This window comes from Diplotaxodon limnothrissa, linkage group LG14 (assembly GCF_057381915.1).
Source record: "Diplotaxodon limnothrissa isolate DT_005_m linkage group LG14, D_limnothrissa_male_GT1.1, whole genome shotgun sequence".
NCBI lineage: Eukaryota > Metazoa > Chordata > Actinopteri > Cichliformes > Cichlidae > Diplotaxodon > Diplotaxodon limnothrissa.
The window spans coordinates 8,699,437-8,715,211 of NC_140609.1; the positions used below are offsets into that span (position 1 = coordinate 8,699,437).

The following is a 15,775-nucleotide window of genomic DNA, read 5'->3' on the forward strand; positions in this document are numbered from 1 at the left end:
GAACTATTTAACCATATTTTAGCCTATTGTTTCAGGTTGAGATCTCCTTTTATGGGAATCTGCAGCTGAATCCAAAGGTGGGTCCATCCAAGACCCTGCCCCTGAAATAAAATGCTGATTACCTTTTGTTGCATCTTATTTTAAATCCCAATGAATTATTGATGCAGTTTACTAACTGAGTTAACAGGCTGGCACCAGGTTTCACTAAAAACTAAGTGATAATGCCAAACTGAAAATTATTAAGAATGACTTCCCAAACAAAGCCATCATGTCAAGGTGGATATGTCTGGCTTTTATATGCAGTCTGTGGTTACTGAATTGACTGGAAATTAGAGAGTAATATATGAGTACACACACTCATTTTGAACAGTGTGGTGATGCAGTCAATTCTGACCTTAGAGCTAGTCTGGGCTGAGATGAAAAACAAGAGCAGAAGGTAGAGAGAATGCAAAAAATAGAAAGAAGATAAAGAGTGCTGAATGAGTAAAGAAATTAAAACTAAAGAAAACTCTGGATCGAAGCAGAAAAGAAGAGAAAAAACGATGACCGTTAAAGCAAATGGGTCAAAAACAAGTTAAAGAAAGAAGTGATGACCTTGCCTTTGAATAAAAGAATCAGAATAAGCCTGGAAAAGATACGGAAATATGAGAGAGAGAAACGAGGCAGTGCTGAGCAGGCTTAATAAAAAGACAAATGAATGACAGAAAGACAAAGCAAGGAAGAGGGCGAGGGGGTGATTAGCAGGGTCCAAAAGAAACCTATTGCATGCCCCGAAAAAGAAATATGTGATTTATCTTGAATCCTTTAAGCCTTGAGAGAATACAAAATCTGCTCATTATAGAACTTCATCGTGACGCCCTCTCCCTCACATCTTCCCATCTATCCTCCTTTTTTCCCTCTTCCATGTCTTTCTGTGGCTTCCAGCTAATCTCTTCGCCCCCAGCCAGAATATCTCCTTCACCAGCAGAAAGAACTCCAAAAACTCCTGAAAGGGACACCGCTTTCTACTCGTCTTCCTGTGCCGAATTACGCACAATGGTGGGCTAAAACCTTCCTCTCGCTCTGCTTATCTGCTCCTAATTGGCTGCCAACGGCAGGGCCTGGGGCCGAGCCAGACGGTTCCTGCCTCGGTGGATGAGACCAAAGCCTTCGGGATTTAAATGTCATACTCATTTGCGGTCGGGCAAGGCAGCGTAACCTAGCGAATCAGTCCTCTGGTAGGTATAGGGCTTACTCAGCAGGAGGGCGTTTGCATAGGCTAAGATAGTAAAGGGTATACCTACAAACCTGTGTGCACAGGGAAGGACTGTGCGGGCATTTGACTCAACATATTGGCAAGGTGATTTGAAAAGGCTGTCACTTAGACCCTTAGTTGGAAAAGCCTTTGAGGGAGTGTTACGGCCTAGCAAGAAGTTTTACAATGTTAAATTTGATTTGTTTTTGGTACGGTACTTTTTCTTTTTTCTCTCGTTTGTTTCTAAAAAGTCTAAAAAGTATTTCTAATCATAATCTACTGCAAAACATGAAAAATGAATTTTTAGATGCAGTTTAGCAGTGTTTGTTGGAAGATCCATGCAGTCCTAATGGTCGTCAAAAACGTCTTCAGCTTTACCAAACCAAACTGCTGTCTGCTAGGAATCTGTAAAAATTTAAGGAATTTAAGGACCATTTTTAACTTCATTTCGTATTTAGCGGTGAGTCAAACAAAATTCAGTCTGGGATGCTGGTGATCATGAAGTTACGTATGAGTGATGTACGATGAACGTGACGCGTGAAACACAAACGGAGAACGTAACATCGCATTCACAGAAGGATGATGAAATGAAACAAGATATATACAAAAATCAAAAGAACTGGGATTTATAATAAATCCTTTAAAAAAAGAAATAGATGTTATTAGTCACTAAGATTCATTAAAGCTGGCCCACCTGTTAAGTAGGAGGCAGGGTACATGTAGATATATAAGCTGTGTCCCAATTCCTAGGCCGCATCCTTTGGAGGCCGCATTTGAAGGCTGATTATGTCACAGCCAGGCAATGAAGGCTGCCCCAATTCAAAGGCTTCTCCGACAAATGTGTCCCTCATTTTCCTGAATTTGAAGGACATGTCGGATTTATCCTTCGTGGCCCAACCTATCCCAGAATTCATAGCGTGGCCCAGCCAATTCCAGTTCCCAACAATGGCGGCAGTTACTTAGTTTTGATCTTAACCATATTACTCTTTCTGGGTCACAAAATAAACTTTTAAGATATTTTCAGGCGAGAATGCAGCTGTGTAAACTTCAAATATCTGCTTGATTTATCAAGACATCACATATTTGCGAAAGTGCTCCGACGTTTTTGGAGACGTCTGTTACCCAGCAGCTCGATAGCTAGCCGGGGTTTCAAGGCTCACTAGAGCCGGTGAGAACAGCGAACTCCCGGCACATCGTTTTCAAACTCCCTGTGGTCTTTTGCTACTCTGGTTAAACATGATATATAAGTCACCTGGATAACTTAAAAATGTTATTGTTTGGCTTTTTTCAGTGTTTTATTTGTTCCTTAATAAATCGGTTTTGCTGAGATTAAAGTTATAGTTTTCACACAGCTGAATGAACATCAAGGAGAAAACTGATTAAACAGAAGTGTGAGATGGTAGAGAATTTACTTCAGTGTGCTGTTATAGTTTAGGGAGCAAGGAGCAGACGGCTGAGTTTATTAAAGTCCACCGAGATAGCTGGTGATGCAAATCTGAAGGCTAGACCGTCGCATTAAACAGCCTCGCACTTCCGGCCTTCTCGGTTTTCAAAGGACCGAGACATTCAAAGGACATACACCACGAAGGCCGTGGTCTACTTAAAAAATCAGTTTTTTAAATTGATTTACAATTCTACTATTTTACTATGTTTTATTATCTCTGAGTCAGCGTAGAAACAGACAAGTAAAGGGCTTGTAAGTGACTCAGAGCTACACTGCCACAAGCTTGACGTCATCATGTTACAAAGGAACAAACCAGCAAAGAATCATTCATTGCTACTGCAGTGGATTGGTCAATTTGGTACCAGTTCTAAACTGCAAGCTTAGGTGAGGGAGGTGTTGTTGAAGGTCTTTCATTGTAGATCAGGGATCTGCACACCAGTGCCCAGTTTTGATTGATCCATTTCTGACTTTGTTTTGGGACCTTCACACCTTCCAGTGTGCATACATGAAAAATTGGAGTAGTAGCAAACCCCAGCACAGAACATACCAGGTGCAGTTGACAACAGGTATGACTCCATGAAAATTGGAGATGGGTTGCTAAGTGGCTTTCAGATGTTTATATTTATTTGTAGGACTTCCAAAAGAGTTAACAGTTTGCGAATAGACAGCGGGAATACTACTTCAACCTCTGCTACAGTCACATAATGCATGTGTAGGTTTATATAAACCTTTATTCACATTTTTTGGCGATGTTGTCAGTAGTATGGAGTTAAAGCAGCAGTTTTATTGAAGTTTTATTGCATCCTGTACACGTTAGAGAACTTGTCAGTGTGGGAGCAAAAGCCCATCTTTAGTTTCCTCGAGTTTGTATTGTGCACAGATGTACTAGATGAAAGAAGAACTCGTTGCTGCTTGTTCAAAATCTCACGAGGCATCGTGAAATGTTTCAGCTTTCTCTGAAGGTTTGTTTTGCAAGACAGTTGGCGCTGAATAGGCTATGGAACTTCATGAATGAGTGAACATATTATGAATATGAAAAAAAAGCTAAAATATTTAGCTGAGACAGATTTCTACCTGTGGGAAGGAGTGCATATCCCACTTTGTGAAGTGTACGCAAAGTTGCACTTTCTGGTGTGTAAACTTATTGTTGAGAGCATTATTTAAAATGATCAGAAAGTGACATGTAGCTTTAAAAAATGCTAATATGAGCCCACACATGCAAGAAAACAATCAGGATACTAGATTAGAGTTTTCCTTTCCTCTTCCCCGAGTGTGAAATGATCTAGTCCACCTCCACCTCCTGATTTCAGCCTTACGGGTAACCCCTCACTGGCTCTCCACCCGCTGCTGCCCGTGGTCAATTGTTTTCCACACTTGCCATACTGGCATAAGTGTCTTACCTGTGTGATGTGCAGCGGTGTCTGCCCTGGTGACTGTGCTGATGATGTGGAGGTCCTGGAACAGAACAATCCCTCCTGATGCTCTGAAGTCGGAGGCTGGATGGCTCAGTCTCTCCACTCCGCTGATTGTGATCCTGGGTTCACTGGGCTGAAGCACCATCACCACTGCATCAATATCTGGGATGGTAATACACGTGTCCTCACCAAAACACCTGGACGCAGAGAGGCAGAAGAGTGAGAGAGACTGTGCGAACCCAAGCTGGAATTAGTGTGGTGTTTTACTGCATTGCTCCGTTTAGCTGTAGTGTGAAGATGCTGTTTGGTTAAGCAGATTTTGTGGAGAGACCGCTATATGATACAGATCAGATTTTGAAAGTTTTGGACACTCCACACAGCTGATGAAGTCAGAGTGAAGACTCCATGTGGTGAGCATGGTTACAGAGATTTGCAGGTATGGGATAACTGCTGGTGAACTTTTTAAAGCTCTGTTTTAATTTCTGTTTCATGTAATTTATGGGAAAGTATCTTGAGGCCTCTGATGGCAGAGTACATAAGCATTTATTGGAACATAAGAAAATAGTACAAAAATACACAAATAATACAGGAAATACGGAGCTATACTCGTGCTATAATAAATGTAAATGTGTGTTCTGCAGCCCACACAAACCTTTGATCACACTTCTGAATATTTAACAACTGTGACTAAAATTTGCTATTTAAAAGGAGCAATTATCTTCAATCCAATCAATCCATCCACGCAATTTAATGTCATTTAATGTAATTCCTCCACAACGACGAGACGTTCTGGTTAAGAAAACAAAAAAACATGTCAAACGTTCAAACAAAATTATCCGTATTTTCCTGTAAATACAAACTTGATGCTGGCCGGATGAGACACCGGACAGTGATGATGATGACGGTGATGATGACTAATGGGTGCTGTCCCACTCCTCCAGCCTCACACAAGTGTGCACTGTACACTGAGGGCTCAAACACAAGCTTTCTTTGGGATCAAAGATAGTCCAGTGACATGTATTTTTGAAGCATTTGCTCAATCTTCTCTCATTTGAGCTAAACGCAGATCATTTTAATCGATTTTCAGAAGTTTCCAGAGCGTCATACATCACGCCAGATGCCCCGATTTGCACAAAGTAACCTAGACATCATCGTTATGCTAATGAGGAGCAGGTAGTACAACTATACCAGAATCCAACGAATGGCTGATTTGACAAACGGTCCATGGAAATGTAGAAATGACAGATCGTGTGGACACATACCATGATAATAATGCTACTGTGACACTGGGGGGTAATTTTTCTGGGGGTAGCGCAGGTCATCTACTAATTAGAAAGTTGGTGGTTCGATCCCTGGCTGCTCCAGTCTACATGCCAGAGAGACTTTGAGCAAGATACTGAACCTGGAGTTGCTCCTGATGTGTTCATCAGAGTGTGAATGATTGTGAGTGTTAAACAGAAAGATGTGCTTATATGAATGTGTGGGAATTATTCGTGCTTTAAAGTAGCAGAGCAGAAAAGTGCTGCATAGGAACCACTGACCACAGTCTTCTGTAGATGTTAAAGTTACCTATCAGCAGCGTGTGACAGTAGTTTGCCCTTTTTAAATGTTGACACTTGTCCTTATTTCAGTCAAGATGTTTAAATCCTAAGGAGTAGGTCACTGAGAGTAAGCCACATACTCTATAACAGCGGTCCCCAACCTTTTTTGCACCAAGGACCGGTTGATGTCCGACAGTATTTTCATGGACTGGCCTTTAAGGTGTCGCAGATAAATACAATAAAATAAAACCAGTACCTATACCAAAAAAAAGAATATTTATTCATAAAACACGGGAAAAGACCCAGGGGAACCGAGCTAACGATAAAAACGATAAAAAATAACGTTGAAAACTGATAAAAAAAACCCTGAGAACCATCAATTTCACACCCGAACCTCAACTCTTGTGGCCCGGTACCAAACGACTCACGGACCGGTATAGGTCCGTGGCCTGCGGGTTGAGGTCCTCTGCTCTATAAGGACTATCTAGCTGATACACAGCACCAAAGTGTGACAGGAAAGTGCTTAAAACTTATTTTATAAACATTTTGGCCCTCAGACAAACTGACATACACCTATGCAGCATCACAATGTAAAACTGTGGAACTTTATAGCAACTAATAAAGCTTGTCGATGGCATCAAGCCCTCTCAGCTGTGCTCAAACCACAGCTGTGTGGTTCAAACCCAGACCACAGTGCGTGCAGTTATTAAAGAGGCAAACCGCTCCATCCTGTCAGTGCTTAGGCAGCAGACACAGACCTGCTGCGTTTTCACTCGTGCATGGCTGCCTGTCTGCGTGTGATAGCATGCCTTTAAATGCCCAGCGTCCACTGGCAACATTCAATGCACAGGCTTGGATTCGAGCTCGATAGCTGAGAGCTCACAATACAGTCATGCAGAGAGAGAGAGAGAGAGAGAATAACCCAGCACACACACAGATCTGCCATATTCACCCACACATGTTCACACAAATGAGGGCAGGCATCTGACGTGCAGCCCTTCTATTGCATTATTTGATAAACACAGCGCAGTTTGCAGATCACACGGAACGCATGAGTTATTAAACTGAGAAAAGGCTAGGACGGGCTGAGGCTGTGTCGAGGCGGAGGACTGAGCATTGTGGGGGAAGGAGAGGTAGTAGAAGCACTGAAAGCCAAGCAAACAAGCCAGATTTTTGTTTTTACATTTCACCGAAGGCCTTTCAAGCACACACACATCTGTCAGTGGGAGGGACATCATTGCCTTGTCTCCCTGCTGCGGCTCTGTAACGGGCTATGAGAATTCATAACTTTTTTTTTTCCTAGATTGGAAGTCTGGGCTATACGGTTTCAGCTGTTATGCAGCCTCTATTTTCTCAGCTACATTCTCATGTAAATGATTCTGCAATGCTTGAATGTACTTGATGAATCTGTATATGTTGGGTCACCTACAGCTAGGTTAGAATTGTTTGTGATTAGCATTAGAAAAGCTGAAAGGAGACGGTAGATTTGCCAAAGAAAAGTGAAAAGTTTTCTTTAAAGTATTTGCTAGAACAATAACACAAGTCAGGTATTAGTGATGTTGTTGATGTTGATGCAGAAAATGCCCTTTAAGGGGTTTTACTGTGTGCACGATAGGCCTGTCATGTCAACTTGATTAATCAGCCTGGCTTTACAAGTAGCTTTTAATGAACACGAAATGGCTAATTAAATACCGCACTTACATGCTGTTGTAAACATCATATCAGGACCAACTGGTTAAACAAATGTATCAAAATAAATAATTATTTACACTCTGAGATGAAGATACATAAATGTAAAGTTGTCATTCTTAAGAAAAATGTAGTAGGTATGAGTATGGTAGTTGTGTAACCATCGTACTCTTGTTTAACACACTCCTTTAAGTTGCTTATTAAGCCGAGCAATTCTATTTTATGACTTTTCAGAACTGCTAATTAAATTATATCTTTAACTTATTTCATGAAGAGCCACATTTTACACACACACACACACACACACACACACACATATATGTATATATATATATATATATATATTAGGAGTGCAACAATACATGTATCGATATTGAACCGTTCGATACAGTGCTTTCGGTTCGGTACGCATATGTATCGAACAATACAAATTTTTTTAATTTATTTGATCAACTTTTCTTCTGACGATGCTGTCTGTGTTGAGCGCTCAGTGGATCTGCGTTCGACTACTCCGCCTAGGCTGCACTGTCGAGTGCAGATCCACTGAGCGCAGTGTGCTCTTGTGTGTGTGTGGGGGGGGGGGGGGGGCAAGCTAGCGAGACAGAAGCCAAGCTCGTTGCAACATGGCAACTGCCTCAACCCTACCCGAAATTGAACCTCCCCCACCCTCATTCAGATCTGGCCTTTGGAACTATTTTGGTTTTCATGTGAAGTATGACCCTGAAGGTAAGCGCGTCATGGACTAAAGTAAAACAGTATGTTGGATGTTCCACGCAATGCTCAATTACATTTGCTGCGTTATGGCGTTAACGTCATTTCAACGAGATTAACGCTGACAGCACTAGTGGGAACAAAATGAATATGACTGCACATTTACGCCGACATCATCCTAGTGCAAAGACAAGTGGAAGCAGACAAAAACAACAAGCACGCATGCTGCAAACTTTACCCGAGTCATTTAGACAGCCGTTAGCACATGATTCTCCTCATGGGGACCTGATATGTTTAATATGCTGCTGAGAATATAGCCCAGAAGAAGCGTATAGTATAGCTTTTATTTTGGAAAGAGACATTTCTCTGTAATAAACTCTCTTTTCCAAAGATGAGTGATTTATCGATCAGATAGATTTATTTTATTTTTTAATTATTTTGTTGTTTCAGCAACATTTAATTTAAAAACTGTACCTTTGAGTTAAAATATATATTTATAATTTTAATAAATGACAAATTAAAAAGGCATGAACATTTTTTGTATCAAAAAAATATCGAACCGTGACACCAAAGTATCGAACCGAACAGTGAATTTTGTGTATCGTTGCACCCCTAATATATATACATACATATATTTTGCCTCAGACAGTCAGAAATATTATAATTCAGATCAGTACATTTACATATTTTTGTATCTATAAAAAGAAAGCTGACACTCGCAAGACTTTATCAAAGGTGTGAGCATCACAGCAGAGGCCTTTGTGTCAAAGTAGCTGAAGATAAAACACAGTAAAACATGAAGGTGATTTTCCTGGCCTGGGATTTTAGAAAAATATTCTGCAGTACATCAAAAACGAAAGAAAACCATTAATCAACATATGAACATTACCTCTGAAGTTACAGCGGTTTTATTACAGACACAGCTAAGCGTTTTGCATAATTTTAAAAAGTTTACATTTGTTCAGAAGCCTATTGAATGGCAGAAATGAGGCTTTCTTTTCGGAAGTAAGTAAAAGGGAAAAAAACAGCGGCCGACAGCGCTGTAAACAACGGTAGACTTGTGCGTAACAAGCAAGCGAATAATGCAGAAAACAGATTTTTAGACGGGAAACTGTTGTTGAAGAGAGAGAGAGCAGTGCATGAAGTGTGGTGGAAGCAAAACAGCAAAAGTCAGAGGGAATTCATGACGATGTTTTTGTGAAGCGTAGTTTGGATCTTCTTTTGCTGCTGGTTCGGTCAATAATGTTTGGAGAGAGATAAAACGAACAGCTTTAGAATCAGCGCAAAAAAGACGTAAACACAAAGCGTGGACCCGCCAAAACATCAGAATCAGCGAGCTGTCGGCTTTCAGCCCCGACCGTGTCCGTGCCGTCGGTGAGAAAGGCGACATCTCACTGATTCTGATCCGTCGGCGGGTGCTTTGTTTTTATGTCTGTGCAGAATCCGTGTACCTCCTCTCATTTACTGTTTTAGCTGTTTGGTGGTTCTTGAAATTTTGTGAGGTTTAACCTGAGATTCTGGCATTAACGGATATGGTCGCCCACTAAAGTTGTTCCCTAATACTTTAACTGTTGCAGTAATCTTCACATCATCAGATCTTTGTCTTCTCCATGCACCTTGGAAGTAGGTGAAGTTGTGCCACAAAAATGTGTTGGCTTTCTCTAACGTTGCAAGGTCTTCACCTTTCAAAGACCTGTATAAAGCTCATACTGGTGATTGTTGTTGTGAATTGGCTCAAAATTGAAATCAATTATGAGCAATCACACATGTTTTATGCCATATTCTGAATAAGAATAAGAAAACATCCTGCTAATTAACAGTGTGTGTGTGGATGTTGACGTAGAAGAAACCAGAAATGAACTAAATTAAACTCATATGTGAGTTTTTCTTTAATTTATGACAAATATAACATGTAACACACCTATTAGCTGATATATTAGCTGAATTGTCAAAATCACACGGATACATTTTCAAAAGTCTTGAATGTAGCGCTATCATTTAAAAAATGGAGCAAATTCATTTTCACTTTCTTGACACAAAAGACTGAAACAAAAGAGAAAAAAACCCTCTTAAACTTAGCCTAACAGCAGAGAAAAACCTGACTGCAGTCTCTAATCCTCTGTAGTCAGGGGCATGAGGCCACAGTTTGGGACAAACACAGGTTTCGGGGCATTGTGTAATCTTTCCCTTTCTTTCCTACGGTTATGGCTGGTGTTATGTGTCTGCATGCCTGCTTGCAGCTTGGGCACCAAGCCATTGTTGTGAGCAGTGGGAGATACAAACTCAGTGATGCGGGAAGTCGGCTGCCGCGTGGGCCTGCAAAACACACACACACATGCAAACAGCAACTGGAGCCACGCCAACTTAATTATAAAGAAATATGACAAGGGAGCTTAAAAGGGCTGTTGCAAAGATTAGCACTGGATACTTTTATTTGCAAGATGCTTGGAGTAATTGCAGTTATTAGGTGTCAGCACAAAACAAATTTAAATGCATTTGGAGGAATCAATTATCATCTCTGTTTATTATGTGAAGAGCGATACTTTCCGCATCAGTCAAAACGGGAGTTTGTTCCAGCACTCGCGGACACGTCGTGGCAGCTGGCCATGTTTCAGCCTCCCAGTGTAACCGAGTCTGTGAAATCGCCCGTGTTATCAACTAGACTGTACACAAGGATTTACTGCTGGAAACTCACAATGGCTCACAAAGAGACTTATAGCCACAGGCTGACCATTAAGCAGTCTAGGAGAAAAACTGAGGTCAGTCAATATCAGTCAGGAACTAAAGGTTATGAGCAAAGCCCCCTTACATTTCTTATTTTGTCAATAGAGGTGTTCTTCTGTAAGAAGAGTCAACTTTAAACAAACATGTTTAAATTAACAAATCATAAATATAATGCAGAAAAGACCATATAGAGTATTGAATTAAATCTTAACCTGACCATGAATGGACTGGATTGTCTATTTATGGCACATTACCATGCAGGGAGTAGCCATCAGTAGACAGTTACACTGTGACCACAGACCAAGTGGTCAGCAGCAATATTCAGGTAGGCTGTGATATTTAAACGCCCTTCAAAATGTATGAATATCCCCCACACCAGCCTAAACCGCTGATACAAGTCAGGATGGCTCCAAGCTTTCATATTGTTTATACCAAATTCTGACCATGTTGCCTCACAGCAAGAAGACTGTCTTCATGTTGCAGCAGAAATTGAGACTCATCAGACCAGGCAACGTTTTTCCAATCTTCTATTGTCCAGTTCTGGTCCGTGTGAACTGTAGTCTTTGGTTCCTGTTTTAGCAGAAAAGGAGTGTCACCTAGGGTGTCCTTGACCATGTCTACATGTAGTTGCTGCCGTGTGATATGCTGATTAGATATTTCTCTAAATGAGCAGTTGAAGACCTAACAAAGAGACCAGCGCCCAGTGTGTCTGTTGCTGGAGGAAACCTGAAAGACCACAGATTACACATTAAACACATGCCTACAACATGACTCATTCACCCATTCACTTTTTTCTATAAATATGTGCTTTCTATCTAACATTTACACACATTCATACTCCGATGGATGTACCCGAGAGCAACTTGGGGTGCGTATCTTGCCCAAGGATATTAGGCATCCAGACTGGAGCAGCCAGGGATCGAAACACCAGCCATCCAATGAGTAGATGACCTACTCTACCTTCTGAACTACAGCTCAGCTGTTTTGTCTGTTCCATGTCCTTGTTTTTTAAACTCCTCTAGGTACCAAGCAAAAATTGTAGGCTTTGTTATGAACGTGTCAGCCCACAAACTTCAAACCTAACAGGAATCTCTTGGAGACACTTGTCTGATTTAAAAGACACTCGACACAGCAAAGCTACAACTAGCTTACAGCTGGCTTCATGATACTTTCTTTGCAAGATTGTTTTGACGGGTAAAAAATGTCATGCGCTCCTACACTGAAATTATTGGTAAGGTGAGGTCACATGGCAAACAACCAGACTTTCAGTTTACAGCTTGCATTTTGCAGTGATTACTACACCACTCATTTAGTCCTCATATAAACATGACATGCCATTTTCATCCTACTACGTAATAGCTGTTAAACTTTATGATCTGATTATAGCTTTGTGTGGTAAAGCAGCTTATTAGCCCTGTTATGTTAGTCAGAGTCTTCTAGAAGAAAACCTTTATAGTGTGTGTTTTATTATCAGACTGCTCGTATATAAACATATACACATCGCTATCACTCAGAGTGCTCCTGCTGTTACGGAGAAGCATAAAGATTAAAGTCAGGGTAGCAGAGCTCTAGAACTAGCTCATATAGTTGGAATGATGCTATAATAACTACTAGTAATTACTGACATTTAAAAACATCAGAAGTCAAGATGACTCCCACACAGATATAGCTACAGTGATTAGTATAAGACTAACAACCTGATAAGCATTCCTTTTTGAGGTTTTGCAGGCATGTGACCACCATTCTGGATGCCTGAGATTCATAGTGACAGTGTAAGAGCCCAGTCACACATGCCTAGAGACTGGTCCATGACCATTTGTTAACCAGTGGTTGTGAGGGAAAAATGTATATTTCATTACCGGTCGCTGGAGGTTGATGGCAGTCGCTGGGAAAATGATTGCTAAATCCCCAGGCACACAAGCCTACGGACCAGTAAGTGACCACCATGGCAACCACCTATCACTAAGGAAAAACATGTATTCTCTAATCGTTTGGAAAAATCCTCACTGGGATTGCTTTGGCTTTTAGCATTTTGCTGCGGTTGTACTTTAAATGAAAGTGAGTTGTCCAAGCTGTGCTGACACTGTGGGAAGTGCAACACAGACCAGAAATGGAGACGGTCTGACCATCAGAATAAAAGTTGCACCTTATGGCTAGTAGTTAGCAAGTGTTTGCAGACAAACGTAAGAAACTGCAGCCAACTGTAACAATTTGGTAGCAACCACAGCAATGACGAAGAGGTTTTTGGCGTAGCACCTGATAGGTTTGTAGCTTGAACCCATCCGCTGGAACGTTGAAGACAATAGGGTAGCCTCCCCCTCACCCTAGATGGTTCATCCTAGATAACACGGTGAGGAAGTCCTGCAGTTCATCTAAACAAAGAGCACTTAGACTAGAACAGACGCAACTACGTTAATCCTACCATAAAACAATAAGACACGGTATGACCTCTCATGCTCCCAAAGTGCTGTCTAATACACACAAAGTTTGCAGACTATCAAGGATCAAAACCTCTACCAATCTACAACTAATTACAAAACTCTAAGCATATATAAGTAAATATTTCTAAGCATAAATGACAATCAACAATACAAATCTAACAGCACCTTCTTCGAATTTGATTTCACACAGCTAGAGTTGGCAACACTGCAAGCCAGGCGGGAGAAAACATTTTTACGTCCCATTTTTCAATTGTATCACATCCAATATAACGGACAACTTTCTGCTCATGACGTCACATCATAAAACTCAATACCTGACCCACAGATTCAGTCATTTTTATTCCCCTATGTAAATACATGTACATGTACAACAGCTCTGCCAGCTTTTACATTTTCCAATTTTATTGTCCACAGACACCACAAACTACTATATTCTTACAAAATGTTGAACTAATATTGCAAAATGGTCAAAACCGTCATTGTTATCACTGGTTCTGATAAACTGTATCCTATCCTTCAGTCTTTCTTTGGTCTTTTGATAGTTAATGCTAAATTAATCGTCTGTAATCTGGGTGTGCTATGTGATATTCAGCCTCACTTTTGAGAACTATACAAAGCAGGTTTCTCAGTCCTGCTACTACCGTTTGATCAGCACTGAGTTTCAGCAATACTGAAATGATCATTCATGCTGCAGTGGTCTTGTAACTGGTGTAAATCAAGAATCAATTAATAGATTTCAAATGTTTCAAAATGCAGCAGCAAGACTTCTTGTAAGAACTAAGACAAGTGTACGTATTACACTCGTTTAACGGCTCTACATTTGCTGCTCATTTGTTTTAGAATGCATTTTAAAATTTTATGTCTCACATTTAAAGCCCCTCATGGCTCAAGGAAACATATTGGAACTCTTGTCTCAGTGAGCAGCCTGAGATTCTGCAGGAGAAATCTGACTGTTCACACACAGAGTGTTTGCTGTTTGGGAGACTTGTTGTAAAACGCCCTGCCTGCAGACCTTTGCCTTCTTTTAAATCAGCTATAAAGAAACATTATGTAGAGTTTTTTATAATACTTTAATATAGCCCTTCCATTTTCGTCCACTTATCCAATTCAGGGTCACGGAGCCCATCCCAGCTGAGATAGACAAGCATTTATACTCGCGTTCACACTAACCCCACTAACTGCATGTCTTTGGACTATGAGAGGAAATCAAAGAGAATCCACGCTGACACAATGAGAACATGCAAGTTCCACACAAAAAGGCCAGACTGAAGGTGGGTTCAAACTCAAGACCGTGTTGCTGTGAGGCAACGGTGCTATCCACCTCTCCACCATGTGAGCACTTTGGTGTTCTTTACTTTATTCTTAACCACTGAGGTACACTGTTTCAGTCTTTACTTGTCTCTTACTTGTCTCTGTGTTATACTGCTAAACCAATTTTTATAGTTTGAACTTTGTGTTTTTTAAATCTTTCATAGGGGAATGCTTTTCATTACTGGTAGTATGTCTTTTTATACAAAACGCGGGTGCTATTATGGCTATACAAACTTTTTATAATATCATATATAACACAAAATTACGTATGAATTCTTAAAATGATTCTTAAAACTCATTTTCTGGGACGTATTGCATATATTTTTCCATTTCGAAAGTTTTGGACATTTGCATCCCAGACCACGACTGGCTACGACCAGTGTTGGGACTAACACGTTATTAAGTAACGCGTTACAGTAACTACGTTATTATTGTGGTAGCGAGCACGGTAACTAGTTATTATGCCAAAACCGGGAACGCGTTACTCGTTACTGGGATTTAAATAGGCTCGTTATTCGTTACTTCGTGTGGTGGCTATCGCGGAGCTTCCACAGATTCAATAACATTAGCAAGTGGTGGAAGCCAGCAGGTGGATGAAGGAAAAGGGAGGCAAGAGGAGCAGAGACCCGAAGTGAACTGAACTTCAGGAATCGTCTCGTATTCAGAGAAAATATTACGCGTTTCGTATTGAGGTGAAAAGGAACAGTTTGTCCCGAACTTCAGCTACAATGAAAAAGACACAAAGCTGGAGTTATTCTGTCGTTACGCTGCACAGCTGCCTCTTCTTCTCTCATCCTCTCACCCTGCCTCTCCTGTTTCTACTTCAATCATGAAACTGATCAATGATCAGCTGATCGGCTTTTCTCTCTTGTTTATTTATCGCCCACTTTGCGCCAGAAAGAGGAAACCAGCGGATGTCGCGGTAAACAACAGCAGCACTTTTAAGCTTGATCAGCTGTTGTTAGAATTTATTTAATATTAATTTCTAGTATCAGCTGATGTTTGCTGGAGCCACAGCTGTAAAGCTGCTGGTCATGATGTCGGTTTGGTTATCTGGTGAGAGGGAAACATGAAGATGAAACCAGGAGATGTCCTTACTGAATCATCAGAGCTGAACAGGTGATGGAGAAACAGGTTTAACTTTTAGGTGACATGAATGAGTTGAAGGGAAGTTATGAACTGTTTCTGAGAGACAAATAACACCAGGATCCTTTTCTAAGTAGCTGACAGCTGGTAACTGTGCAGGGGCGGCTCTAGCAAAGTGT

At 40.8% G+C, this 15,775-nt stretch overlaps 1 protein-coding gene across 1 annotated transcript in view; it reads right to left on the reverse strand.

Annotated features, from left to right (window-relative positions):
* Positions 1-15,775, reverse strand: part of LOC146618336 (calsyntenin-2-like) — a 245,815-nt gene that overhangs the window by 12,482 nt on the left and 217,558 nt on the right. The window contains exon 12 of the mRNA XM_085371494.1: positions 4,079-4,290. Coding sequence (XP_085227620.1) covers positions 4,079-4,290 — 212 coding nt within the window. The remainder of the gene's footprint in view (positions 1-4,078; positions 4,291-15,775) is intronic.